The sequence below is a fragment of the Thunnus thynnus genome, chromosome 19 (genome assembly GCF_963924715.1).
Source record: "Thunnus thynnus chromosome 19, fThuThy2.1, whole genome shotgun sequence".
Lineage (NCBI taxonomy): Eukaryota > Metazoa > Chordata > Actinopteri > Scombriformes > Scombridae > Thunnus > Thunnus thynnus.
The window spans coordinates 24560156-24587809 of record NC_089535.1 but is presented as its reverse complement, the minus strand read 5'-3'; the positions used below and the strand labels follow the sequence as shown (position 1 = coordinate 24587809).

Here is a 27654-nt window from a genome sequence, read left to right as displayed (position 1 = left end):
GCTTATCTAATGTTCAATCTGAATCCACAAAGCTGTGAGAAGGAGTTAAATCCACAATACTTTTCTTTGGAGGAATACTAGAAAGTCTCACATAATAGAAAACACTCAATTAAGGTATTAGTTCCTCAAAACCTGAGGAAGTCTACTTGCTTGTTTCTCACATCTGCATTTGCCAGGTATTAAAATGAGGAATTTGGGGAATGAGAGGTGGTGTTCAGAGGGGTGTTTAACTCTGTAACTACATGCAATCACTCGGTCAGCTGTCAAAGCTCAAATGATGCAAAGCTTCACGTTAAAAGCTCCAGTTTTTCTTTCCCACCTCAGTTCAGCCTCTTGCCTTTTGAACCCAGTCGGCAGCCGGGTGACTTTACAGAGCTGATAGCCTGGAGGTTATCTGCTGGGATAAAAGTGAGCTGAATGCCAAGCCAGGACAAGCCCTGACAAAACCATTAGCTTCCGTGACCTCCAGCTCATTGCGCAGGTCCATAAAGGGGGGGGTTTGGTGGTTTGCACCTTTGACCTCTTTCCCTGCTGCTGTACCGCCCTTTAATTATTATTTAATTATGGTACGCTGTATTTAGTCCATTATTTGTTGAAACTGTTACTGTAACTGTAACAGGTTAAAATGTTTCAAACATACGTAACTCCGTTTGTTTCGCAGTGCCAGAAACCATAATACTCAAAGATTTACTGGTTGGAAACAGACTTTGCTTTGAGATGTTGAGCTGGTTCCAAAAATTATTCCCTGCAAACTTTCCCAGGAAAGGGAGATACATATTTTGCAACACACCCATGCACTATAGATGAATATCAGGGTCAGCCATGCATCGCTGAATGCTGACTCTGAAGCAATCAAGTTTAAGAAAAACATTAGATTCACATTACTGTGTGTGAGATAGGTAACAGAGAGCAAAGGTGGGAGGTGACTAAGCACATTTACTGAACCTGTAGTTAAATATAATTTTGTTATACTTTGTTTAGTCGCCTTTCCTCCACTGCATTTCAGAGGGAAATTTTGTACTTTTCCCCATACTTTCATTAGACAGCTGCAGTTGCTGGCCACTTTGCACATTCAGTCAGATTTTACGCTCAAAATGAGGTGTTGCTATGAATATTTTTTAAACTTTGGACAAAGCCAGGCTAGCTGTTTCCCCCTGACTCCAGTGTTAATGCTCAGCTAACCCTGTCCTGACAGCACCTCCATACTTAATGTGAAGTTGAGCTCAGTCTTCTCATCTCACTCTCAAGAAGAAAGCAAGGTTTGAACTATTGCTGGATTACTAACATTTATAAATGCATTATTACCAAATGAAAATGATAAGAGACTTTTCAAAACATGCCAACCCAAAAGTTGATCCTATCAAAGATTATGACTGATCCATAAAGTAGTAATAAATTATTTATGAACAATAATAAAGTCATTAGTTACAACGTTTCAACCTTTATGAATGGATCTCTACTAGAAATAGACACAGAATTAATTGTGCTCGGTTTAGTTTGTGAACTTGCGTCTTTCCTAATGCACCACACAGTCTCAGGCTACAGACCGACACCAGCACACGTGCAGCTGCCAGCGTGCACAAGCCATAATCCAGTCACACATAACTTTTCACAACAGCAGCGATGATTAAGTCAGCCTCAAAATGTTTCCAGTTAATTAAACTGAAGGCGAGAACAGTGACGACTGATTTAACAGCCTCTGTACCGAGGGATTTACACTTCGTTGAAAAAAAAGAATGTTATTCTCATGTGTTAACAACCAAATGACTCTATTGAAACTTGAGGAAATACATATTAATTATTGTATTAAACATTTTGTCGTCCCCCCCCCAACCTTTTTTATTACCCCTTCAGTAGCTTAAAGGTTTGAAAATCATCTTGTTCCACACTGCTGACAGCATGCATCATATATATTCTGTATCATCTTGTTCCAGTTCTCCAGTGAAGCAATATGATGTTTCCACTGAGTGAAATATTCAAACCCAAGACTCCATGTTTTTATGGCTGCATCATTCCATCAGATGGAAATATTCTAGATATCTTGTGCATCATTTAATACACATTTCTCCCCCAAATCCTGCCTGACATATTTCTTTGGAAATTTTGAAATAAAGTTCTGTGAGTTTGAACAAAGTTTGCACCGACTGACCAGATTTTTCATTACAAGTGAATGAGCAGCAGCAGCAACAAGAAAGCACAAAGTGAACAACACACACACAAGGCATGTTTTTGGCAGGGAGGTCAGTCATTTGATCACAACCTCCGTGTCTCTCTCTTTAAAAACGCAGGTGGTGGTCCACCGCAGGCAATAAACCAGCAGCAGCAGCAGCAGCAGCAGCAGACTGCCCACAGCCTAAACATTCCTCTGTAATAACTCCGGAATAAACAGGCCTTTCCTTCCCTGCACCTATTCCAGTCCACCTCTGTGTGTATCTGCTGAGGGAAAAAAATGAGGTCACTGTGACCTCATTCTATAAAAGTGGAGTCTCCCATTCAAGGATTGTAGTAAAACACCTCAAATTAATTCTCCAAATAAATAAATGAAAAAAAACCCATGTATTTTTAAATATTCTCCCTCAGACCAAATGATGCACTCAGGCCATTTAAAAGGTCAAACAAGAAACAAAAAAGATTTCTGCCAGCAGACGACTGGTGTGAGACAATTTAACTAAATTGTTTCCAACGTACATAAACCGCTCACAGGAAATTTCCTTCTCCATCCACTGAAATCTTTACAGTCACCAGCCGGTGATCTGTTTCATGTCAAGATAAAGTCAGCATTGCTTCAGAGACAAGTTACAAAAACAGCTCACACAAAGATTTCTCTTGTTCAAATTTGATCAGAAACACTACAAGTTATTTTTGGAGGTGATATCTAAGCTGTAGGTTTTGTTCGATACGCGCATTTGATTGTTTCAGGATTTAAAACTTAAAATCACACTTTTTCCTTCAGCGTGAACTTACTTCTCCCGCGTTCCCTCATGGCACCGATGACGTTCTTGTACTCCATGAGGTCGTCGTCGTACGGCTCGGCATCCACCGTGACGTTCATCTCCTTCAGGTTCAGGAAGATCCCCTCCGTGAGGAAGTAGTGCGGCCGGTCGTCGTGCCGCAGGTCGTGGAAGGTCACCAGGGCCCGGGACGTCCAGTTGAAGTGCGTGTGCAGGACGTTGGCAAAGTCCCCCAGCTTGGTGGTGGACGGCCCGCTGCGCACGATGGTCCGGTACTCATCCCGCCTGTCGAAGCCGTACGCGTTTCCTCCGGCTGTGATCAGCGGGAGTTTCCAGTGGGACGCGAAACGCCCCACGGAGGCGAGTGGGTACACGCACCCGGGTCCGAAGAAAGCGTCCGGGCGGACGTAAAGTTTGGCGTCCACGGCCACCACCTGCGCACGGCTCTCGGCGCACGAGCCTGCGGCCGGGTCCTCAGTGCTGTAGTTCAGGATGTTGATGGAGCGGCCGATCAGTAGCCCGTGTTTGCTGTGCAGGTCCTCGTGCGCCATGAGGATGGCCGGGAAGACGCGCGGCAGAGCCCATGGATACTTGACGTGGTTGTCCGGGAGCATCACCGCCACGGTTATGTTGCCTCTGCAACCGGGGAGGAGGCAGCAGGACAGCGCCGCGAAGAGGCAGCATCCCAACGCGCTTCTGCATCCCATTTTGCGCCCTAGCCGCTTGGAAGTCCCAGAGAGTAAAGTACGGCCACCGAGTGCGCACCGTTTGGAGAGGAGACACGGCCGGCTGTGGCACCCTGACACCAAACCATAAGTATCCGTCTCCCTCACTCTTTCCTTCTCTCTCTCTCAAAAGTCAAACAAAGTCGGTAAAGCCATCATCCTGTCGTGCCAGCCGGGCTGTGCCATGCATCTCTGCTGCGTAATTCCACGTTAAATTAAGTTCTTGTACTTCCCAAGACCGACTTTTCCAGCGCAGCGCGGTCTTCACGCTGATAGCCTCTCCGACAGTGATAACATCCATCCAGATGACTGCAACTTAAATCAGAGCAGCCCTCTGCTCGGCCCCCACACGTCACACACTGCAAGAAGTGTGTGCTTCTTGCCCTGTCAGTAAATCACTATTGAGTCTCAAATTATTATTTTACTTTAGGTAAATAATGAAGTGTTTTCAGAGAATTGGGGTGATTTATGTGTAGGTCATAATTATTTTAATCTTCTTATTAAAGTAGAGATCTGTTTTATTCTGTCTTCTTAAAAATCAAGGCAGATAGTGACTCACAGTTGTTTGAACAAAACTCACAAATTAAACTACATTGAGAAGAAGAGGAACACGTTTGGGAATGGAAACACGTTGCATGTTTTTTATGAAAAATGAGGCTGTAAAGCAAAGTACGACATATGACAGACTGGATTATTTGTTAAAAGATTTAATATGCCTATTTTTTTGCAGTGTATGAATAGACCTCAAAACAGGCTTGAGTCGCCCCCTGCCTGTCATTCAACACCCAGGAAAGTTTTACAGTCTAGTGAGTAATTACTGCTGAGCAAGTAGGAATTCTTTTAGGCGTCCAAGCACGTGTAGCTTTTAATGGATTTAATGGGGAGTTTTTTTTAGCAATTGTCACCAGGTATTAACAGGTTGGATTTTATAGGTTTATAACAGATTTGAAGTGTCAGTTAGTTAGTTGATAAGAGGATACCTGTTGAACAGTCTTTATGTTCATTACATTGACATGCATAGTGTCACCTCATACTCGCCTTGGATTATGGATAAAGGCAAAATTAACATCACATCTTGTGATTTGATTATTGATTTATACTTTAAATGGTCATAACTAAGATCAAGTCTGATTCACTTGGAAAATTTCACATTTAACATTAGTACCTGATTCAGATTGAATCCAGCCAATCAGGCTTCAGCATCAGTTTGACAGGGATCTTATAGGCGGATTTTTGTATTTCTGATTCGATGTATTTTAGTATTTGAAATTTAACTTCTTCAAGACCAACCCCCCAAAAATATAGAAAAAAATAGTTTCATGAAGTTGCAATTCTGCTCTTCTCGTCAGAGCTGGACACACAGATGGATGGTTGCATGAATTAGTGTAACCTATTTTGACTTAGACCACATTGGTGCATTTAAAGTAATTACGTTCATCTAGTTTGGCGCAAAATCTGTGAAAATGTGACAGTGTAAAACAGCGACACATAATTTACTACTAGACGTTTACAAATTGATACATTCCTTAGGCTCTGCCAAATTTGTCACCCAGTATTTCCAGACTGACCTGAACAAGAGTTATTATCAGTTTTATTATAATAGGCCTTCCTCACAGCAGGCATTGTGTCATTGAAAGCGCAGGTGTTACTAATAACATTAATGATGACTTCGTTCTATTCAAATGCACAACTACGCCAGTGATAAGGTGTCAGTGATCAAACATGCTTAACAAGACCCTGAAACTGAAGCAGCTAAATGGAATTCAGCCATCATTCATTTTATGATTTACACCTGAGCTTTTCCTGCTGTGTCATGGCTTGTAATTGAGTGTTAGAATCATGTTTTTCTTGTTAATAATGTAACACTGACAAAAATGAATGCAGACTAGATGTTTGTCATGATGAACTGCACAACTCAAGCAAATTTCAAGAGTCTGCTGATAGATAAAACTCCATTTTTTCTGACTTTTGTCTTTTTGCATCAAAAAAAATAATAATATTGGATATTTTCACTTCTCTGGGATCTTATAAATTCCTTAAATGTAACAACCTGAGAAAGAAAAACCTCTTATGTCCACACTAACCAGTGATGAGGGCTCATAAGTAAACATTGCTTCACTTTAAGAGGTCACAGGCCAAAAAGATTTGGAACCACTGCTCTAAAGTAAAAAAAAAAAAAAAAAAAGTTATTTTTAAAAAATGGGAAAATGCACACGAGGCCAACATTAAAAAAAAAAAAATTAAAAGCGGAAAAGCTGCACACTTAACACAGATGAATTCCTTTTAACAGATGAAGATCAAACTGCCTTCTCCAGGATACTTGGCTAAAAGAAATTCCTTGGAGTTACAAGTGTGTGGCTTTTCCAACATTTTACTTGTGTGTTGTGATAGACATACAGAATGTTATTAGTGAAATGCACAGGCAACTGAAATGAGTCTTCACATCTCTCCCTAGTAACACACACAGTCTGTGAACATGCATTTTCTCAGAGAGGTCAGTTTGGGGGGTCAGTGCCTTGCTCAGCGCTGGAAATCTAACCATCATCTCTTCCTCCAGGTCACCTTATCATCTTTATAATTAGAATTGACTTTAACATATTAAACTTATTATTATTAACACTTAGTTGAAACATTACTCTCATCCTTGTTGTAAAAAAAAAAGGATGTTTCCTGCAGTATTCAGTGACATGTATCCAATTAAGATGTCTCTGTGTGCTCAGACGCTGCTGATTGCTGCTGAACATATTTTATTTTCTGCCCAGCTGCGATCGCCATCACCCACACAGGAAGGAGGGAAAAAAATGAATGACAAAAATGAACGTCATGGCTATCTATCCAATAGCTATCAAGACATTTCACTCAAAGCCACAAATGTCAACCTCACCTCTCCCTAAAGTCATGTAATATGGCTAAAAATAATAAGAAATAATAATCTCAACATGTAGCGGGAGGTCAGAGGTCACATCCTATAACATTTGCATCCAGTATTATAACTTTACACTGACCAGATGTAACCATGCACCAAAAACACACAGAAATTGACAAAGAGATGTGTTGCACAGTTACATATTCTGTCTACCAGGAGATACTAGAATTAGTTTGCTATTCTCTTAATGTTTAAATGAGATCTTAAATGAGGTGTTAATATACAAGATGGTGAGTAAATATCAGCCATTTGTGTATTGAAGTTATATTTCATGACTTTATTAAGAGTAAAATGTAAATACAAGAAATTGTAATGTAAAAGTTTCTGAAAATAGCACTGTCAATATATTTGAAGTTGTGCTCCTTACGTAACATTTAAATTCTAATCATTAAATATGTATGTCTACATTATTACATTATAACAGAAATCCTAATCAATTTGTAAGAGTGATTTTGTGTGTGTATGTGTGTGTGTGTGTGTGATGTAAGCTGTACAGCGATTCGGTCAATAAAAGAGCAACATCTGACTTTATACAACTTGAGATGGCGCTAAACCAGCGTGCACACAAACAGGAAATTAAATTTCCTTTCTGCTCTGTACTGGTAAAGCAGCAAAGAGTTTTATATTGGTGTTTAATAACAGGAGGAGTATCAGTCAAGATCCATTTAACTCCCCACCAAATGAAATTCAGACTGCCAAACTGCCGCTCTGTGCTGAAAACTTTACAGTGTTGGTAAAGTTGTGATATATGCGGCTCATTACTCAACCTTAAATAATATACAAACACACGCTTGTAGCTCTCAATGAAGGGTTTTATTTCCTCTGGTTAATAGAAGCTTGTTGGGGGAGAACAGTGCTTTAGCTGAGTCACAGATATATCAGACATTTGTGTAGCCATAATTCATACAAATATACATTCTATAATCACATTAGTGAGGAGATGACTGACTTGATTTAATGCTATGACACCCACAAGAAAACAACATCATACTTAACTCTTACATCCTCAGTGGTCAGCTCCTTAGCAGCCCTTCAAAAGCTTGAAAAAAAAAATACCTGCTGCAGCAAATAAACCTGATGCACTGGTTAACATGTGCAGGTGTTATCACAGTACAGAACAAAAACAGGAAAATAGAGGCTTGTTTTTCGTAACCTTTATCTCCTCTAACACCCTTCGTTAGCATGACTGAGTCAACAGCGGGTTTGTAGTCTTAAAAGGCGTCTGTCTGTTGGTCCGCTTGTCTGACCGTCCGTCCTCTGGCCTCAGATCTTCCTTCTTCACTCCTTCAGCCAGTTGAGCAGCTGGGGTGTGTAGTAGGTGATGATGATGTCAGCGCCTGCAACGGAGAGCGAGGAAACCTGATTAATCAAATCACACGCATGGCTGAACTCTGACGATTATCCTGATTGGTAGTGACAGTAACTTACATTGATATAGATCTGTGTTTGGAACAAAATGGTGCTAAAAACATCCACAAATATTTACTTTAAATGCACAAATGTGATCTAAGTCAAAATAGGTAAACTGCAGGTATACTCTAGTTCACTCAACCGTCCATCCATGTGTCCAGTTCTGAGTGGAAAGCATAAGAGGATGTCCACACTAGTGTTTTCAGGTTGTATTTCTAGTTATCTTAATCCACAGTGACATATCAGAAGAACAGGAACATTTCTAGATATCTTCTTCTTCGTCCAAAATAAATTTTGCATCACAGCCAGTATCTTGTAGGCAGTGGGACAGACAGCTCTGGTTGAGTTAAACCTCTGTTCTGTCCCCTCCTGCTCTCTGATCATCTACACTGTGTATATACTGCTTTAATACAGACAAATTCAAGCTTTTTGTTGCTTTCATTTACATGTTTTTCCTATTTTTGTTGTGAGACAACTGATCAAGTATAAAAAAAGTGATCTCTTACATACTCTCACATCCAGTGACTCTTGCATTGCTGTGCTAAGATGTCAACCAAATCATCAAACCAGTATTTTATGATTGATGGGGGTGACAGGAAGTTGCCTTTTTAACTTTACTGCCACACAGCACCGGACCATGACCGGGCATTATTTTCTAAAAGCTTTTGTTTTCCCCGTGCAGCTTTATCCACTCTAACTTAATGTTGACTGACATCCAAAATGGAGAGAAATGTGTCATCAAATGTGGACCTGGTCTATGTTCAGGTGATCTGAGCATTAAACCCTCTCACCTGCCCTGCGGAAGGCGGTCATGGCCTCCATCACAGCAGCTTTGAGGTCGAAAGCTCCAGCCTGCGCTCCGTGCCATATCATGGCAAACTCCCCCGACACGTTGTACACCGCCAGAGGGTGAGTGGGGAACTGAGGAGAGACACGAGAGGAAAAGAGATTCATCATGACATGGACACTTTTCTCATCAGTATGATGAGTTTCATAGAAATTGAGCATCTCTCCCAAAATGCAGCACTATTCTTTAATTGCCTGGGATCAGTAGAAATCGATATATTTACAGACCTTGTCCTTGACTTCTCTCACAATGTCCAGATACGGCAGACCTGGTTTCACCATCAGCATATCAGCTCCTTCTCTCACATCTCGCTCCTGCGGCACAGAGCAACACTGAGACCTCCTACATCTGCTTCAACACGACACCTGCATCCCAAATACACACACACACACACACACACACACAAATCAACTTACCACAGCTCGAACGGCGAGTCCTCTCGCTCCGGGTGGCAGCTGATAGCAGCGTCTGTCCCCAAACGCAGGCTTGGACTGTGCAGCATCTCTGCATACAAACACAGCAGAGAACTTCAGCCTATTCTCACTTCAACGGTCAATTCCACTGATCTGTTAACACCTGATCCTGGAGCGTCTACATACCTGAAAGGACCGTAGTAACAAGAGGCAAACTTTGCACTGTAGCTCAGCACTGAAACCTGGAGTAGGAAAATAAAGAGAAACAAATGTTGAGAAACTCATTTTAAAAACATTCTGTTACATTTACAACCTTTCAGAAGCAAATGAAAAAAATTAAACTATATATTTGAGACTTGTTTTTAAAGATTTACATCCTCAGTAAGAACAATTGGGCCTCAGGTTGAGGGCCACAGAGAGGGTTGAGACAGGCTAACACACGCCTGCATTTTTAAGACACTGATCACTTCCTTTGAGGTACAGTGTGCATGATTTTATAGTTTGTACATGTTGCACAAGTATCTCTCTTCAAACTGTCTTCGAAATTACCTTGTTTCCCAAACCATTGGATATGAGTGCTTGTTTTATGGCTCTGATTCTTCCATCCATCATATCAGAGGGAGCGATGATGTGACAGCCTGAAGAACAACAGCAGCAGCAGTATATTGTCAGTCATTATCCAATAATAATCAGCTTTACAAACTTCTGAAAGTCCAGTTCAACTTGTGGAATGTGGAATTGGCGTTACTGTGGAGATTTTACATATCGTAAAGTCTTGATTTATTTCGTTAACTGTGTAATTATATTTTCTGCAAATTCTATTTACTGATTTTCATCTGTTTTATTTTCATTGGTCTTAAAGTAGTTGAATATGAAATATGGGGTCTAAAAAGTTTGTTTTTTTTTAATGTAGAATGTAACACCCCCAGTTGTTAAACACCCCAAAATCCCATGGTAGCTCTGGCTCTGTGAGGTTAAACTTTCAAATTATAAATACAAATACACTAAAATTAAGATGCTTGTTTTTCACAAATGTTCTTAAACAAAACACATATCAATCTCTGTATCAACCAATATGGATGAAAGAAAATATCTGATGATCAGGCTCAGTAAATAAATAAGTAAATACTTTTTTTTAATTGTTGCATCCCTAATTTTAATAGATCATTAAAATCAAGAAGAGAGGCACCCTGAGGAAAGAGAAGAGTAATGCTTCATGTTTCTAAGGCTCCAAAAATAGAAACACTGTTGAAAAATGAGAAAGAAGGATTACCAGCCCGGGCGTAGGCCAGCGACACCTCTGCCAAGCGCAGGCAGCTGGCGTCATTGTTCAGAGTACCGTCCTCGTTCAGGATACCTGGAAGAGAAAACAGGAAACAACATTTGTAATAAAACCCGAGTATGTTCCGTCATGCTGCTCTTTGAATGTCATTCATATGAGGAGACACTGACCACAGTGTCCATGTGATGTGTAGGGACACAAGCAGACGTCACACGCCACCAGCAGCTCCGGGAACAAAGATCTGATCTTCTTCACGGCCAGAACGGCTGGTGTGTCATCTGTGTCTGCACCCGAACCTCTCTCATCCTAAAAACACAAAGATCACGCTTATTTTCATGCTCATATTTTGTATTTAAACATGTGTGTAGATTATCTATATTACATGGCTAACAGTATGTTCACCCCCCAACATTTCACCCATATATGATAGTTGAACACGTCAGGATTAAAATATATTAAATTCACAGGGACTGGATGAATTAAAAAACTGCAAACACCCAATCCTACTACTGTTTTATCTACCTGCTGCTTAATAATGAATGTTGAGGGAAAGCAATGGTTTTCAGTATGAGTTCAGTTATCATGTCCTCTTCTCTCTTTTGGTTTTACGTACCTTTGCTATTTTTGCAGGGACACCAAAAATCAGCACACATTTCAAGCCGTTCTCCACAAGCGGCTTCAACATTCCCTCCAGCTTGTTCACCCCATATCTATTGATGGGAAAACACACGATAATGATGCAATATGAAAACACAAAGGGGTCTATTAGGGAAGGCCAGTGAAAATCATCATCCTTGTTTTATTCAAGGAAAAAAAGTACCACAAAATCTCAGGGAAATTACATTTTATTATTAGGAATATTGACACAAAATTTCAAAACAGGAAATTTAAGGTCTGTATCTTGTAATTCAGCAGAACACAAAATGTGAAGATGGGGTTGCAGTTTGGTTTTGTCGAGTGAGGAATAAAAGTCTAACGGATTCTTTTCTTATCTTGTTCTAGGTCCAGTGGTTGGCAGTCGGTCCACCCTGCCTGACTGCTTTTATCTAAAAGATAACACCCTTGACATCAGTGTGTTCACAGCTGCAGGGTAACACTGTGTGTCTTTTTGTTTAAATGAGCACCAGAGTCATCCCAGTGCACCATTTAGTTTCTTTTATGAGCAGAAACTGAAGCTGTAAGTTGGATAGAAAAACAGATGCCCTGTTGTTTTGAAGATTTGAATCTGATAGTTTACAGTTATGAAATGGCTCATCATTAACTATGATAAGATAATTTGTTGCTTTTACTCATACCTGGCCTGTCCCGGCAGGCTACCGATGGGCTCCACTGCATCTGCACTGTCTCTGTAGGAGACAGTGACAAAGAAACGAGTTAGATCAAGTCCATCCGAGTCTTAAAGTCACAAATATTCTATCCTCCACTTCTCATGACAAAACGTAGTCAAATGATATAAGTCCCAAGTCATGAGAATCTACTATACACTTGTTTTATCTGCCCGTTTACGTGACTGTAACTTCACTTGCAGGAAACAAAGAAATGTAATTTACGTGATGAAGATGGGGTAGATGAGATTGTCAGGTCTTAAATCGGTGATGCAGGTCTGCCAGTATCTGAGTGTCGGGTGGAAATAACCACTATGGATGATTGACTCCGCAGGTGTCTGCATCTTTACCCTGAGATGGAGAGTGACAACACAGAGAAACAGGGGACAGAGAGCAGGTCAGGTTCTGGTTTTTCTTTAGTTTATGAGCAGAGCAAAAATACAGAGCTCGCACTATTGTGCTTCATCTCAGCTCAGTCACCGTTAAAACTGACTAAGCATGCGTGATGTTGCTTCTCCAAACAGCAGCTAGGCTCTGCCTCGCTGATGAGTCAGCAGGCTGCAGGTTTTCACACTTTTATTAAGTTAGAACCTTTAATCTTAATGGACAAAACTTCTTCTCCATACATGAGCTTGAGTGCCCTTTATGTAAAATTCCTCCACATTTTTTTCACAGCAGGACAAGCATGACTTTCTTGAATAATGAATATATTCTTTATTAGTGACCACAGGACTAGGAGATCAGTACTATAATTCAGACATTAGATGTCAGTAAATATATAAAGATGATATCTCTTCATATTATCATTTATATATATAAAAATGTTACATTATATATATATATATATATATATATATATATATATATATATATATATATAGGCAAGGCAAGCTCTAATTAAAATTTTTTTTGCACATATATATAAACAGTTTGATTTCTTTATAATTCATGTAGAACACAATTCATTGCTTTTAACATTAGTTTGATTATTTTATGTGTGACTTTTTTAATTCACTTTTTCCATATCTACTATTACTAACAGTAGGCTACTACACAACATCACATCACTTACAACAACCATGTTATGATATTAGGAGCTGTAATGCAAACATATTACCCTGCCTGAGGTAGTTATATCTAATTTCCAAAAATATTTGACCTCTGATGTGAAGCAAAGTGGCCAATAGAAAAAACTAAACTGCAGATTTAAGATAACATGCCATGTGTCTGTTCAATGAACTGTGAGCTCTAATTCTTCATAGCTGGAAACACGATGCTAATAGTCGCTGCAATTGCTTTTTAACAAGGACGTGCGTGTTTTTTGGCGTTTTTCACCGCTAGTTTGCTCTTGTATGCTATTTTACCAGAGCAGGCTCTAAGTATATTTGTCACCTTGATCGAGAAAATGTCTTCGTACTAACTATGTAGTGTTGAAGAAACAGTCCCCAAACAATTTTAAAAAACATGAATAAACACTGCATAGAGACTGAATAGAGACTGAATGATGAGTAAGTTAAATAAAGACTGTAAATTACTTACCTGTGCAGATTAGAGCAGCACACTTCTCTACACTTCAGTCAAACGACAGTGTTTCCTCTTTGGTTTTGACAGGCGGTTCACGGTCGACGCGACGCTGTACTACCGCCACCTAGTGACTGGAGTGTTTTTTTTACAATAAAGAAAGCCTCCAAAAGGAAATAATCGTGTTATTATCATCATATATATGTAACAGAAAGGGTATATATTTATATCACAGTTACAAGTGTAACTTTAAAAACACAACCAAAAAATAGGAAAGATTTGCAAATTAGCAACCTGCTCCAAAAAGTACTCATGTCGGCCACTGTACAGCACCAGTTTACTCTTCTCGCGATATTTGTCAAACGTCGACAGAGAGGAAAAAAGCTACGATGCTAATGGCTTGTTAGCCTTGTGTACTGACGGTTTCGCATCCAGCTAGATGGAGGAGAAAATGCCTGACTGCTATTAAGGTACAGTAGTGTGGTATTACAGTAAAACACATTTTATGTAAGCCTATATCTGCGTTGTGTGTGTAATTAGAAGGGCTGTAACGTCTCTGTCTATCTGTGGTAAGCTAACATTGAAGTACATGGAGCGGCTACATTCTGTATCTCTGCATCATCGATGTGATTGTTGGTCGACTTGACCTGTAACGTTGGCATTACACTGTGTGTCATTTTAAACTGAATCAGCCAGAGTCAGCTGGGATCAAACTGAGGCTAACCAGGCTAACTGGTGAACTGACAACGTCATGAAATCAGACTGATGTGACTCAGGCCCAGTTCTTAATAATTTACAGATTGTGTGTGTATGCCTCTTTGTTTTTCTCTATTAGTTGTGTCAGACGGAGCGATCTGTGTCTTCCTTTCTAATGTTATGTTTTCTTCTTTGTCCTACATAAGGAAGGGTTTCCAGAGAGCCTGAGACTGGGAGCACTTCCTGCATTCATCCTCCTCCTCAGGGTGGATTTTGAAGATGTAGCCAAGAGTGAAGTGGGTCATCTCTGCAGTACCTCACCATTCCTGCCCAGGCACAAGCAGCGTGTCCACCACCTCCATCCCAACTCTGGAGCACTTGGACCCCTAACCAGGGCTGCCTAGCGCGTGACTTGGCCGTCCTCAGTCAGTCCGTCCGTCCCTGGTTGAATACCCCACTGTCCTTCCTCAGCCATGTTGTTCTCCCTGCGGGAACTTGTCCAATGGCTTGGCTTTGCCACCTTTGAACTCTTCCTTCACCTGCTAGCTTTGCTGGTCTTCAGCATGCTGGTTGCTCTGCGAGCCGACATGTTCACCCCCGCGCTGAGCTGGTGGCTGGTGTTCGTCCCTCTGTTCTCTGCCGACGGCCTCAGCACCTATTTCACAGCCATCGTGTCCATCCGGCTCTACCAGGAGAATGAGAAGCGGTTGGCAGTGCTGCGGCTCCTCTGGGTGCTGACGGTGCTCAGCCTGAAGCTGGTTTGCGAGGTACTGCTGTGCCAGAAGCTGGCGGAGCAGGAGCAAGCCAGAGACCTGTGGTTTGGCCTCATCGTCTCACCGCTGTTCATCCTGCTGCAGCTGCTGATGATACGAGCGTGCCGTGTCAACTGAGGAGAGGCAAATCAGTGGTTCACGTCACCAAAACAGGAGCAGAGAGCAATCTTCATCTGCCGTTAGAGATTTAAAGCATAACAATGGTGTAATTTTGTCTTTTGGCACATTGTCACCTCTAATTAAAACAAAAACAAAACACATGTTCCAGGTCACAATAGATATGTGTTTCTAATTTCATAAAAATGAACAAAAATAGTCACTGCTCGCTGAAGTTAAAATGCAGTATTTCCGAACAGAAGCAGACAATCTACTCTGTGTGTTGCTAAAATACACTGTATGGCCCAAAATAAGTGGACACCCTCATCCACATTTTGGCCAACAAAGAGTCAGAGAGGATGTCAGAGCAGTAAATGTGTATGTGGGACATAATAGTGCCTCTACATTGTGCAATCAATGGCAGACAAGGAGCCATGAGGCAAATTTATACCAGAGTTATGTTTTAATGCACATGTGCACACAACACATGGAAACTGAATAAACTGCTGAAACTTTAAGGCAGTAGTAACTTTTTGGGCTCTAATGGGAAACATATCCCAAGTAGTTGCTGCAGCAATTTTTTTTGTTGTTTTTTTTCAGAGAGGAAGTGTTTGCCAGATAATTTTGTTTAGTTTACTATCTAGTGTCTCACTTTGTTGCCTGTTGCTGGGAGTGTTACTTACACAATGCCTCCCCACCCCCCCACCACTAATACCACCACCACCACCAAATTGCCTAGCTTGTCAACTCCATCAGTGAGAATGATCTGGACAGCAGGAAGCTGGTTCTGAAACTTGTTGTCAGCTCACAGTCTCGCCCCAAAGTAGAGGAACTGAATGTGTTTTCCACAAGTAAGTCAGTTGTGTGCACACGTCTTCCCTGAAAATAGCTGTTTATTTGTACAACATGTAATGTAATTGATCTATTTTTGATCCTATCCTGTGTATGCACCGCATGTATTTAACGCCTCATTTGAAGGTAATTCCTGATGTGAAATTCTGTGTAATATGTATATGTTGATTCTGGAAAGAACTTCACAAAATCTTATTTATGTTAATATGTTCTTGTTACGCATCCTTTTTGACATCTGTATATACATGTAAATAAAACATCAACATTTAACAAATGTTGTCTTGTGAATAAATAAGTGGTAGTTGGTCTGGGCAGAGATGTTCAGTCAGTTACTGAGTCTTTGCCACAGGGAGGCGCTACTGCCTTTTTATATGGGCGTGGTAAACCACAATGTAGAGGAACATACACGTTTCTTTCTTCTAGTATGTTTTAGCTCATACAAATCCTGTTCATCACTCACCTTTTCCCAAATCATATAGCTTATTTTCAACTGTCATGTCATGTTTCCTGGTGCTGTTTTATTTTCAGTTCAGTGCAGCGTGAAAATCTGCTCACAGACTTTAAAAAAAAAAAAAAAAAAAAAGATGCATCACACTGCATATCCGATACTTTTATCAGGGTTGTATACACTATACAGTATATACAAGATAGGACACGAGATACACTATATGTAGGCATGTATACATGTTCAGGGATGGAATCATTTTAAACCAGTGGAATCTGATTTAATGTTTTGTCCATGTGATAAATAGGTGTGGCTCTCTGAATTGGCTATGTAATGCAATAAAACCAGGATTTTAAATTTCGGGGATTATGAGTTCAAATTGCCCAGCGCAACCCCACCCATAAAACACTGTTAAAGTTAATAATTAAAATAAAAAGGTTAAGTCAATAATTACTGTTCTCAGTAAATGTAATCTCCTTACATTAAAGGTTTAAATGTTTTTCTACATTAGTACGTAATTATACTGGGCATTAAGTCTCTTTAATTGTGTGTATTTTTAAAATATTTACACTAAAGAAATATCAAAATCAGTCTTTTAACATGTGCAGTGTGTTTGTAGTAGCATAATATAAACTCATTTTTGTGTCCAAATGTCCAGAAATATCACTGAGGACATGGCCTCCTGCTTATATTTCATCTTTAATGCCAACTTTGAAGAGCAGACAAGTTAAATTTGACCTATTCATTCATCCCTTTGATTATTTTTTTCCTCCTTTGTGCTCTTTAGCCTTGCTGTTCTTAATTGCGGCTTGCTGATAAATGTTTAATGAGGGACAGTAATCTCCTGTAGTACCCAAGAATAGCCCTCTTAGTGCTGATTCATTTGCAGCAGGATACTTCGCAGCTACTTCAGCAGGATTATCGACAGGTGGCATCACCGGTAAATGCTGAATGAACAGTCGTCAGCCTCCACCCAGTACCGGATATTCCCTACTAATGCTGTAAATCACACCCTAACAAAAACAATTTAGGTCTACAGTATCCCTGTAACACTGACTTTGAGAGGAAAACTATACAAATACCACAAGCAATGAATTTAGTACATTACTTGGACACGATAAACAGCAAAAATAAAAAATGAATCTCCAATAAGTCACTATTGAGTAGATTACATTGATACAATAGTGATAAATTAACAACAGCCTAATATTTAATGTGGTAGATCAAGAACTTCTCACGACGTGATTATGACTTTAATTGATCACCCTTATGAGTATTTCCTATAATTAGTCATTCTGATAGTATTGTCTCTGAGACATTGAGTGAATACATGTAAATGAAGCGGTGAGAGTGCAAACAACATGGACAATAAGTCAAGTGTGTAATTTCAGGCCATGTAAGATGCGTTCACTGATTGCGTTAAATAATGTCAAAACAGGGAGGGGCGGGTTGAACGTGAACGCCACATATTTGATTGACAGGCCTTCCTGGCCCAGCCAACAATAGAAACGGGAGTGGTTTGCGTCAGCGTGCGTGAACGTGCGGCGTTCTACAGAAAGGGAGGGGGCGTGTGCGTGAGCCTTAATGACCAATCGAAAAGAAGAATGGGACTGCCGAAGCTGCTCGTGCTGCTGCGGAGGGGCGGGGCCGCGTGCAGGGGCTGTGGGGGACAGAGGGAGGCAGACAGCGAGAGAGCAGAGGGAGAGGAGAGAGAAGAAAAGAGACGGCGGGGATGTGCGTGACTGTGCGGTGATCGGTGCTGCAGGTAAAGACAGAGCCGGATACAGGTTATATAGCCGCACCGGAGCCCGCCTCTCTCCTCTTCACCCCCCTCCAATAAACCCTCCGCAATGTCTGGCGGAGGAGAGGTACGCGTCCTCCGCCAAGAGGCCGGGCAAGAGAGCCCGAGGATGCCGGCCTGGAAGCGAGAGATACTGGAGAGGAGGAAGGCGAAGGGCGGCGGGTGTGCAGGAGCCGGTGCCGCGGAGACGAGCCCCGGCGCTGCGGGTCCGCAGCGGGTCAACGGCGAGCAGTCGGGAAATGTAAACGGCAGCGGCGGCGGAGGCAACGGCAGCGGCAGCGGTAGCGGCAGCGGCGGGTCCGGGCGGAACTACACCATCACCACGGCCAACCAACACTTCGCCAACAACAAAGAGCCACGGCCGACAGCCGCAGAGAGAACGGCACAGAGAGAGGATGGCGGACCGGAGAGCCTGGTGCTACAGGAGAGCCTGGGCCCGCTGGAGGAGAACCCGTTTATCAAGCTGGAGAAAGAGCGGAGGAGGCGGCAGGACCGAGAAAACGCCGCTCGTCCGGTCCAGCACATCCTGGAGCTGTACGGCAGCGTCCCTGGTATACGGACTATCCGCGCCGAGAATATTATCATCATTGAGTCGGACCCGGATTACTTTCCTGACGGTGGGGGGGTAAAAACCGGGTCCAACTGGCAGCAAAACGGTGTCAGTAGTTACAGCTCCCTGAATGACCTCCTGGACCGCAGAGGGAGTGCTGTTACGGAGATAAGAGCTAAGGAAGTGGTCATCTATGATACCACGTTAAGCAAGAGTGAGGAGAACTTGAGCACCCTTGGCCGCCCTGATCATGAGCTCCCATCATATAAGACAGGTGATGGTCAAGGTAGGGTGAGTCAGATGCTGCAGAAGTTCGACAGCAACTATGGGAAGCTGCAGAAGAAGTCCCACAGCACAGAGAACCTGCTGGACCTGGATTGTGCCAGCAGCAGGCCAAGACTCTGGCCCAAGCCACAGCCAGATCTGGTGCCAAAGCCCAGGCCAGGCCCGTCGTCGCCTGTCTTCCAGAGTCCCTGGTCTTCCAAACCAAAGCCACAGCCTGCTGTCTCTGAGCCGGGCAGCCCCCAGCGCTCAACCGGGTCCCCACAGTCTGTGTCTTCCTTCCGTCAGCGGTTTGAGGAGAGTGGAGGCCATGGCGCTGCTGTCAGCCCCAGAGAGGAGCCAGACAGGGTGCAAACCAAGCCCACCAGAGAGAGAGACTGGGAAGGCGCCGAGGTGCCCCCCAATCCCAAGGTGCCATGCTCTCCGGAGACCCGTCGTGCCCGTGCCGAGTCCCCCTCAAGCCCCATCTCATTTAAGGTGTCGCGCAACTCTTCTGACTTCGAGATCCGTCCCGCTCCAAAACCAGACCTCGCCCGAATTCCTGATGGGGACACCCAGGCACGGGCCCTGGCAAACCTTCGCCTGCAGTCCCGAAACTCCTTCACAGTGATCCCCAAGCGCAATCTCACTGCCTCCCCTGCAGCAGGTCGGCCAGCGCCACCCAGCCCCGTCAAGTCTTCCCCCTCTCATAGAGTGGCAGAGCTGCCCACGCCAGGAGTGCCAACCTCCCACACCCCGACACCCACTCTGACACCCTCAAAGAGGAATGAGGAGAAACAGCAGGAGGAGGTGGAGAGGGTGGCGAGGTCACCCAAGCCTGACCCATTTCCTCCCGTTGCCACAAGTCCTGCGCCTCCTCCGACCTCACAGCCTCTGTCTCCATCTCCTCCTCTCGCCCCAGCTCCCTTCTCTCCACCTGCCCTGTCTTCACCCCCCTCTTCTCCGGCTGTCCCATCTTCACCCCCTTTCTCTCCACCTGCCGCATCTCCTGCACCCTCAGAGTCTCCCGCCCCATCCCCTGTCCCTTCTACTCCCTCTGTGGCTGCAGAACAACCCCCCGCAGATCGGCTGCCAGTAACGAACATAGATGACATTGAGGTGGAGCCCCCCCAGCGCGTCCCTGTTCCCAGCCCCATGGTGCAGAGGAGAAAGGGGAACACCTTCACTGTGGTGCCTAAACGTAGGGCGGAGACCGAGGGCCAGCCGAGCTCACCTGAGCCCCAACGGGAAACCTCGAGTGAGGCCCCACCGGGGTCCACGCCCCCACAGGCCCCGTACGCTCAGCTGGGCTCCCTGCTGAAGAAACGCTACCCTGCTGTGGAGGAGATCGAGGTCATCGGTGGATACCTTTCCCTCGCAAAGTCCTGCCTCTCCAAGACGGGCTCCACAGGGAAGAAGGTGAGAGCAAAAAAACTGAACCAGATTTTGTGGCTTTATTGACATGTTTACAATTGTACTCTTCATCTTTAAGGGGACACACAGAGAGCAAGGTTCATTGATTTAGCAATTAGTCAAACTATTTTGAGTATCAATTAATCATTAAAGCCATTTATCAAGTGAAAATGCTGCTTCCAGATTCCTAAATATGAGGATTTGCTGTTTTTTTTGTTGTATATCATTGTGAATGGAATATCTTTGGGTTTTGGATTGTTTGGCAAGCATCAGCTTGGGCTCTGGGAGTTGATGGGAGTGATTCTCTGGCATTTAATAGACTAAACAATGAATAAGGCATCATAGCAAAAGCATAATAACATATTAAATGTTCTGCAGCAGGTAGAACCAGCAATGTTATTGTGCCCTTATAACCGGATGCATAACATGTGGCAAAAGTTCCCTCTGATCTAAATTTAGTAGTCAGGCGTCACACAGGAAAGGCTCCGTTTTTGTTTTCTTTTCATCTCTGCGCTTCCGTCACTTCACTGTTCCCCAGCAGAGCCGAGCCGGTGCACTCCGCTCACCTGTGCTCTCCAAGGATCCGAGCAACATTTCCACCTCGTGGTTAATCCTCGCAGTTATTTATCATGTGTTGCTGTGTGAGCGCACCCACGACTTAATATCCTCACTTCCCTTAACTTGACCTGCTCTCGGGGCCTTAGCGCCTAAGTGGATTAAAAGCATGTGTTTACACAGGCACTTGGAACAACACGCAGCGCTTCTCGCTGTGGATTGCAGTCCCACAAAAGCATGTTATTTGTTGCAGAGCGCATTATTAGGTTAGGTGGCCCTTCAAGCCTATTGACTGAACAATCTCATCAAGGCTGTATTCAGTTCTCAGGAGCCGGCTCAGGGATTCGGGCCAGCTCTGACCTGTCCCAGAACAAATGTATTGATTCGTGTACAGTCGAATTAATTTGTGTTTTCATTCAAAGCTGAGATAATTAACTGATAAGTAAATTGTGTGTTTTGGGCATCACACTTATCTAACAGTCATAATCAGATATCTGGTGCTTCCTCGGTGAAGGTCTTGCTGCAAATTGCTCCTGTTTTATCTGTATTAAGGGATTAATTAAATATCAGAGAATGTTTCTAATTAATTTTGCGAGTTGCTGGTGGCTGTTTCCAGATAATGCGCTGCATCAGCCCGCGTGTCGAGCAGCATGGTGCTGTTTATGTTGCTCTGGTATCTGTAATTAAGAGGCAGTCAAAGATTGCAGCCTGTGGCTTGAATTTTTACGTCACATAACGAGTTATATGAGCGTGGTGGTGGTTCAGATGATCAGGGTGTGGAACATGTAACATGACATCCTGGGTTTGAGTCTAGTCTGGACCTTTGACACGTCATCCCTCACTCGCCCTCCGAAAGTTTACTGTACTCTCAGTTGAAATATCAAAAATTATATGTTAGGATGCATTTAGTTACATCACGCTATGCTCTCTGATCTACAAAGCACCACATCGCCTCTAATGCTGAATATTTTTAGCCTTTTGGCAGCTCTTCAATCTAGGCCGGTGTCTCAGCCTCTCAGACGTTGGCCCGCGGTCCTGTTTCCTTGACCTGATCGGCCGTAATCCTCCTTTCTCCAAGTAGAGCCAACTAACTCTTACAAGCAGGGCACGGAACCTGGGCTACTCACAATTTTAGCAAGTGCAAAGACTCAACAGTCACTTAGATCTTTACAGTCTTGTTTGATTCATTGTTATTTCTAACACACCTTCATACATTCTGTATCAGCTTGTTTAAAACTTTATTGAAACTATATCACATTTTGCCAGACATTAAACCAGATTTAGACTATTTCAATTTAAGCATATTTCTTGTGCGGCATCTCGTGTTAAAGGACAGTTTCACAATTTTTCAAATGTGGACATGACATGACACAACACCTGACTGTTGTGTCATAAAACAACAGTCAGGTGTCCATATGAACAGTGAAACTGCAGTAATCATTCCTCCTGTTCATACTGACTATTCAAAGATCCCCTTCAAATGTGCTTTCAATGTAAGTGATGGGATCCAAAGTCCACAGTGTGTCTACACAGTCATTTTGTGTAAAAAAATGCATTTAAAAGTTGATGTGAAACTTATATGAGGCTTCAGCAGTCTGAGTTAGTCATATCAAGTAACAAAAAGAGGCACTAAAGAGACTGTAATGTTGAAATATATCTACTTGATTTGACTCATTTGGACGACTGAAACTTAAAATTAGCTTTACATGTATTATGAAGGGATCTTTTAATGGTCAGTATGAACAGGAGGAATAATTACAGCAAGAAAAACCTCTTTCAATGTTCATTCAGCCACCTGATTGTTGTTATAAAACAGACTCGAAAAATTGTGAACGTATCCTTTAAGACAACATTTCAGAAGTTTGGCTTCTGTAGCGAAACTCAAGTTTTGTATTGTCAGTTGGAAAAATAATATAAAACGATACCCGGCATCAGTCTGAGTGAAGTATTATTTTAAAGGGGAATTTGTAGATGTCTTGCGCAGCATTTTCTCCACACTTCCCTGTAATTCAGCATCATATATTTAGTATCAATGGAAACTGTGGGATCTTGACTAGAATTTAAAATAAAGTTCTGTGGGTTTAAGCGACGCTTGCTTGCAGATCATGACTTTATAATGATGGATATTTAGGCTGCAGACTTGTGCAAATAAGTCCAGCCCATGCTGCGACCTGGTTGTGGTGGGGGGGGGGTTTTTTAAAATTTTTTAATGTGCACATGTGCATGTAGATTATTAGCGAGCGTGGCCATGAAACAAGAACACATCCTGTCTTGTCTTTGTTGCTCACAAACCAAACAATTTCTCCTTTTGTTGTCTGTCTGTTCCTCTTGGTCATCATCAAGGCCCAGATTTTTTTTTTTTTTCCTCCCTTTTCTTTTCTGGGCAGGGCTGCTCGGGCAATTACAAAAGCATCGAGGCTTGGCCCGGGCTGTATAATTTGTGTGGAATTTTTGTTCAGTGTGAGAGCCGCCTCCGAGAATGGCCTCGGATCAGCGTTCTGGTCTGGGATTGGGTTTGTGAGCGTTCTTTTTCCAACAAACCCAAACCCTTTTTTTTTTTTTTTTTTTCTTCCTTTTTTACGAGGAACTTGGCTGGAAAAGAATGTTCCATATGCACGTCAGGACTTGACCAAAGCAGATCATCAACTCTTCCTCTAGATTTTCCAAAAATACGTTACTCTATCCGCGCACTCGCTCGCTGCATGTTCTGATTTATGAGCTCTCTCTCGAGACTTGTACGAGTAAGAGATTGTGTCGTACGCTGGATCACATCCAGCGCAATCTCTCCTGCACTGTCATCTTTATCGCTCTGCAAGTATCACTCTGCTTTGTTGTTTTCTTTTTTTTTTTGTTCCTCTACCCACAGTGCACTGCTTTATTCCTTTGTGGTGGTGATTAATAAGGCCTGTCCTCTTGCTTCCAGCTTCCTGTGATCTCCTCCTCTCTATTGGGGAAGGAATTGTGGAGAAGCTATGTAGGTCAAGTGCAGCTTCTTGTACCGCATCACTCCTGCATTTGCATAAAATCGACTTGGGTTTTCTAGTAATATATACAGGCCGGGTTGGATTGATTGGATTGGGCTCTCTTGACTTAGCGCAGGCAGAATTGGCCCCTTTTTTTTTTTTTTTTTAAACTTTCCTTGTGGTAGACTCTTTGTGGAAGAGAGATGCAGCTGGCAGCTAGACATGGAAGGGGGCGGAGTGGTTTGTTTCTGAAATCTTTGCTCTTATGACCAGTCATTATGGGAAAGGAAGACGGACCCATGTGTTTGTCAGCACAACATCCAGAGGAGGAGGGAGGGGAAGAGACTTTATGGTGCACCTCGCCTCTTCCAAGTTTTGAGTTATTGCGTATTCGCTCAGAAGAACCACTCGAATGATCGATTTTGACATTGCTTCAGCATATTTATGAGTAATTATGACGAGCTAATGATTAGGTTTAGTGAAGAGGAGCATGTGTACGTTACTGAAAGTGATAATTATTCAGATTTATGACTGTTATTCTAATGGTAGTTGGAAATTGGTTAGATTAATGTGTTTAGTTCCTGTCAACCTTACAGTAAATCTGACGGAGGGATGGACGCAGCCGCAGCAGATATTTGATTTTCGCAGTAAGTCAGATGCTGAACTACTATTAAATCCATCCCCTAATCATGGGAACTGACAAGGAAGCGATCTCCGAAGGCCACCAAGTGTTACAACAGTGGAAAACTAGTCAGCAATCAAGCAGAAAAAATCTAAATAGATGACTAAAAGTAACGGTAGAGAGTGTAGAATCATCCAGTTTGTGACAATATCTATCTGGCCTAAACACTGACAATGATTACCATGTCTTCATATGTGCAACCACAGCTAGTGTTTACTTGCAGTGAAATATTATGGAAGCTATTGTACTGGAGCCCTTCTGAAATGGCGGCTAATGGGACAAAAAAAGAGTCCAGTTGCAGTCTCGATTAATAACGCCCATAAACGAGGTTCTGTTAAGTCAGTCACAGGGATTAGATTTTCCACCATCGGTACATGTAGCGCTTGCTGATGATGCAGGATGGATGCAGGATGACGGTCACCAAAACTGTCCAGTGAGCAAATTTCCTGTCTATCCATGATTTCATGTTTAGTCAGTGTGAAGAAGAAAGGGATCAGGGCTAAAAGGCAACAACTGATGATGTGTTTCCTTAGTTTCTGGACTAAATGAACCCAACTGAATGTTTTATGACAACCATACTTAGCACTATGTATTGTTGCCATGCATGAACGGTACAACAAGACAGTCAAGCTAGCTGCTCCTCCATGATTAAAACTCTTTCTTTATGAATACATCAGAGACAGAACGTCTGCCTCCCCACCAGTCGTATCAAAGTCATGTTTTCGTGGCATTGAGTACACTCCTCCGCTTCTCTGCATGAATGTGAAGGACATTTACTTTGGTTTGTGCTTAAAGAATCCATTATTTAGTTTTGTTGTTTTTTTAAAACTTGCGGTTAAATGTCACGCAAACGGCAAGTTAAAAATACCCCAAACTTAAATAGTTAAAAGCTCTCAGTAACACAGGAAGGGTAACGAAAGGGCACACTGCTACATTTACATTGTGCGCCTGGGCTACAGGTGTGAAAGTCCATTGTGTTTAATTATTTACCAACCAGCAGACATTCCCCATCTCTCCTCCCTTACGCTTCCTGAAACCTACCACCCCACCCCCTCGCTTTTTTCCCTTTGAAATACCAGCCCTCTATCCTGAGTGCTTTTTTTTTTTTCTTTATTGAGGCTGAGTTGAAGTGACAGCAGAAACGCTTCAGATTAGTTTTGAGTGGTTTCTCCAAAATATGTCTGTGTCAGTAACTTAACACTAAATCCTCTTCTTGAGTTAGCAAGTTATATGTCCAGTCACCATATTACATTGAACTAAAGTAGCTCCAGTCTATAATGTTCATTGCAACAGTCCAACAACAGTTCTTTGCCTTTTCCCCCCCAAAGAGAATGGAGTATCGGTGTCCTGTAGACCAAAACAAAATCTGTTTTTCAGACCTGTGATGTTTCCTTGTACTTCATAACCTCAAGTACCAGGCAGCACATCAAGTGGAAATTTAAAACTTTAAAGTAACAGAGTCTGAAATTGATTTTTGAAGATAGTTAAATGTATCATTTGTGGTGACAGCCGTGGCTGGAGGCATTATGTTTGCGGGTTGTCCATCTGTCCTGTTCTCATGAATGCAATGTCTCACGAACGCCTCGAGGGAATTTCTTCAAATTTGGCACAAACATCCACTTGGACTCAAAGATGAACTGATTAGAATTTGGTGGTCAAAGGTCACTGTGACCTCACAAAACACATTTTTGGCCATAACTCAAGAATTCATATGCTAATTATAGCAAAGTTTCACACAAATGACTAATAGGATGAATTGATGAAGTGGTGACAGTGTTCCCTTCTTTCATTTTAATACAGCTGTGGTGCTTTGGCCAATAATTCTAGTAATAGTATCTGTCACTGTTTGGGTCTAATTTATGTTTAAAGTTGAGGCTCTAGTGTTAAGTCTTTTTAATTACTTTGTATTCACTACTTCTATTCTATTCACTTTAGTTTTGGATGACATTAAGGCTAAACTTCAATCTTTATTTTGATTTTAACATTTTCTCTTGCTGTGGTGGCGCAGCACCGCTAAATGAATACAGAAGAAACACTGTGACATTTTATATCCAAAAGGTCAAAGGTCAACTTCATCATGACATCATACAACATATCATGTTCTGCAAAAACACTTTTTTGGCCATTATTCAACACCATACAGGAACAGAAGGGGAGATTGTGACCATATCTCACATTTGATCAGATACTGAATTGGTGTCACTTATCTCGGTGCTCACCACTCACTGTGGTGATAGTATATAGATTGTACAGATCTTCTGTGCTGCTGGGTTGAAGATGTGTGTGAAGCGTCTTTGCAGCAACATCTATATCTGAAGCATCGTCTGCTGTCATGGCTACAACTTAGTGTTCTATCACAATCAGCTTTATTGGCCAAACATGTGAACACATACAAGGAAAATACACTTTTTATTAAATTCCTTCAAAGTCTTCACTACAAATATTATATGAGTCTGGACAGACTTGGATGTAAACTGTAACTTGACTGGTCGGTGGACTCATACAACCGTGAGGCAGTATTTCTAGTTTACTTATAATATAATTAACAGCACTGACTTATTATCATCTTATAAAAAAAAATTCAATTTGTTAGCAGCTAAATGTTCCACTATGTTCACCAGCTTGTCGCTAACAGGTAGTGTACAGTAGGTTTATCAAACCGCTAGCTGCTGCGGCTGAGAGTGAACCGAACCCAAAACTGTGAGCTAAAAGCGGCTAAAACACCTGCATAGAGCTGACAGGAACTGCAGTGTCTGGAAATATGTCTGGTTTCCTCTCACATTATACATCAATATGTGATCACTTGGTAATATAAAACTATCAAATAAAGCAGTTTTAAATTCAAGGCTCTAAAGCAGGTCTTCACATGTTTAGATCTAAGATGATGTATCCTGTCATAAACCCAACCGGTTAGACAGTTTGCTCAATTTTCTGAGGAAAATGTGACCCCTTCAGCTGAAGTGAAAGCATGAACATCACCAAATTTGAAGTTATGAAGATGTAACACAACAGAGAGATGGCTTTAAAGGCCTGTGAGCAACTTATTTAGTCTCTAACCTCACTTCCTGTGGTCCTGTGCTGAGCTGCTGCATTACTCACTGCTCTTTTCCTGTCGCTGAAATATCTAATGGCTTTATAAAAGCTTTTAGTTGCCAGGTGTGTTACTG

General features: G+C 42.3%; 4 protein-coding genes across 4 annotated transcripts in view; 2 read left to right on the top strand and 2 right to left on the bottom strand.

Annotated features, from left to right (window-relative positions):
* npr2 (natriuretic peptide receptor 2) overlaps nucleotides 1-3984 on the bottom strand; it is a 62969-nt gene extending 58985 nt beyond the window's left edge. Inside the window, exon 1 of the mRNA XM_067573754.1 lies at nucleotides 2965-3984. Coding sequence (XP_067429855.1) covers nucleotides 2965-3658 — 694 coding nt within the window. The 5' untranslated portion in view covers nucleotides 3659-3984. The remainder of the gene's footprint in view (nucleotides 1-2964) is intronic.
* A 3409-nt stretch (nucleotides 3985-7393) lies between these two features.
* On the bottom strand, nucleotides 7394-13524 carry alad (aminolevulinate dehydratase). The gene is made up of 12 exons (XM_067574015.1): nucleotides 13419-13524; nucleotides 12105-12230; nucleotides 11850-11900; nucleotides 11168-11264; nucleotides 10725-10860; nucleotides 10546-10629; nucleotides 9822-9910; nucleotides 9459-9514; nucleotides 9276-9363; nucleotides 9087-9173; nucleotides 8804-8933; nucleotides 7394-7939 (listed from the first exon to the last, which is right to left on the bottom strand). Exons 2-12 carry the CDS (start codon nucleotides 12221-12223, stop codon nucleotides 7881-7883), a joined length of 996 nt encoding a protein of 331 aa, XP_067430116.1. The 5' UTR covers nucleotides 12224-12230; nucleotides 13419-13524; the 3' UTR covers nucleotides 7394-7880.
* Nucleotides 13525-13587: 63 nt separating this feature from the next.
* tmem203 (transmembrane protein 203) lies at nucleotides 13588-16091 on the top strand. Its single transcript, XM_067574016.1, has 2 exons — nucleotides 13588-13870; nucleotides 14303-16091. Exon 2 carries the CDS (start codon nucleotides 14570-14572, stop codon nucleotides 14984-14986), a length of 417 nt encoding a protein of 138 aa, XP_067430117.1. The 5' UTR covers nucleotides 13588-13870; nucleotides 14303-14569; the 3' UTR covers nucleotides 14987-16091.
* A 1840-nt stretch (nucleotides 16092-17931) lies between these two features.
* tprn (taperin) overlaps nucleotides 17932-27654 on the top strand; it is a 30654-nt gene continuing 20931 nt past the window's right edge. Inside the window, exon 1 of the mRNA XM_067573858.1 lies at nucleotides 17932-20293. Coding sequence (XP_067429959.1) covers nucleotides 18113-20293 — 2181 coding nt within the window. The 5' untranslated portion in view covers nucleotides 17932-18112. The remainder of the gene's footprint in view (nucleotides 20294-27654) is intronic.

Coding starts and splice junctions, on each gene's coding strand:
- alad (XM_067574015.1), bottom strand. CDS start 12,223: ATGCAGACACCTGCGGAGTCAATCATCCATAGTGGTTATTTCCACCCG. Junction 9,911..10,545: donor GCTGGCCTACGCCCGGGCTG/GTAATCCTTCTT, acceptor GTTGTTCTTCAG/GCTGTCACATCATCGCTCCC. Junction 9,364..9,458: donor TGTTACTACGGTCCTTTCAG/GTATGTAGACGC, acceptor GTTTGTATGCAG/AGATGCTGCACAGTCCAAGC.
- tmem203 (XM_067574016.1), top strand. CDS start 14,570: ATGTTGTTCTCCCTGCGGGAACTTGTCCAATGGCTTGGCTTTGCCACC.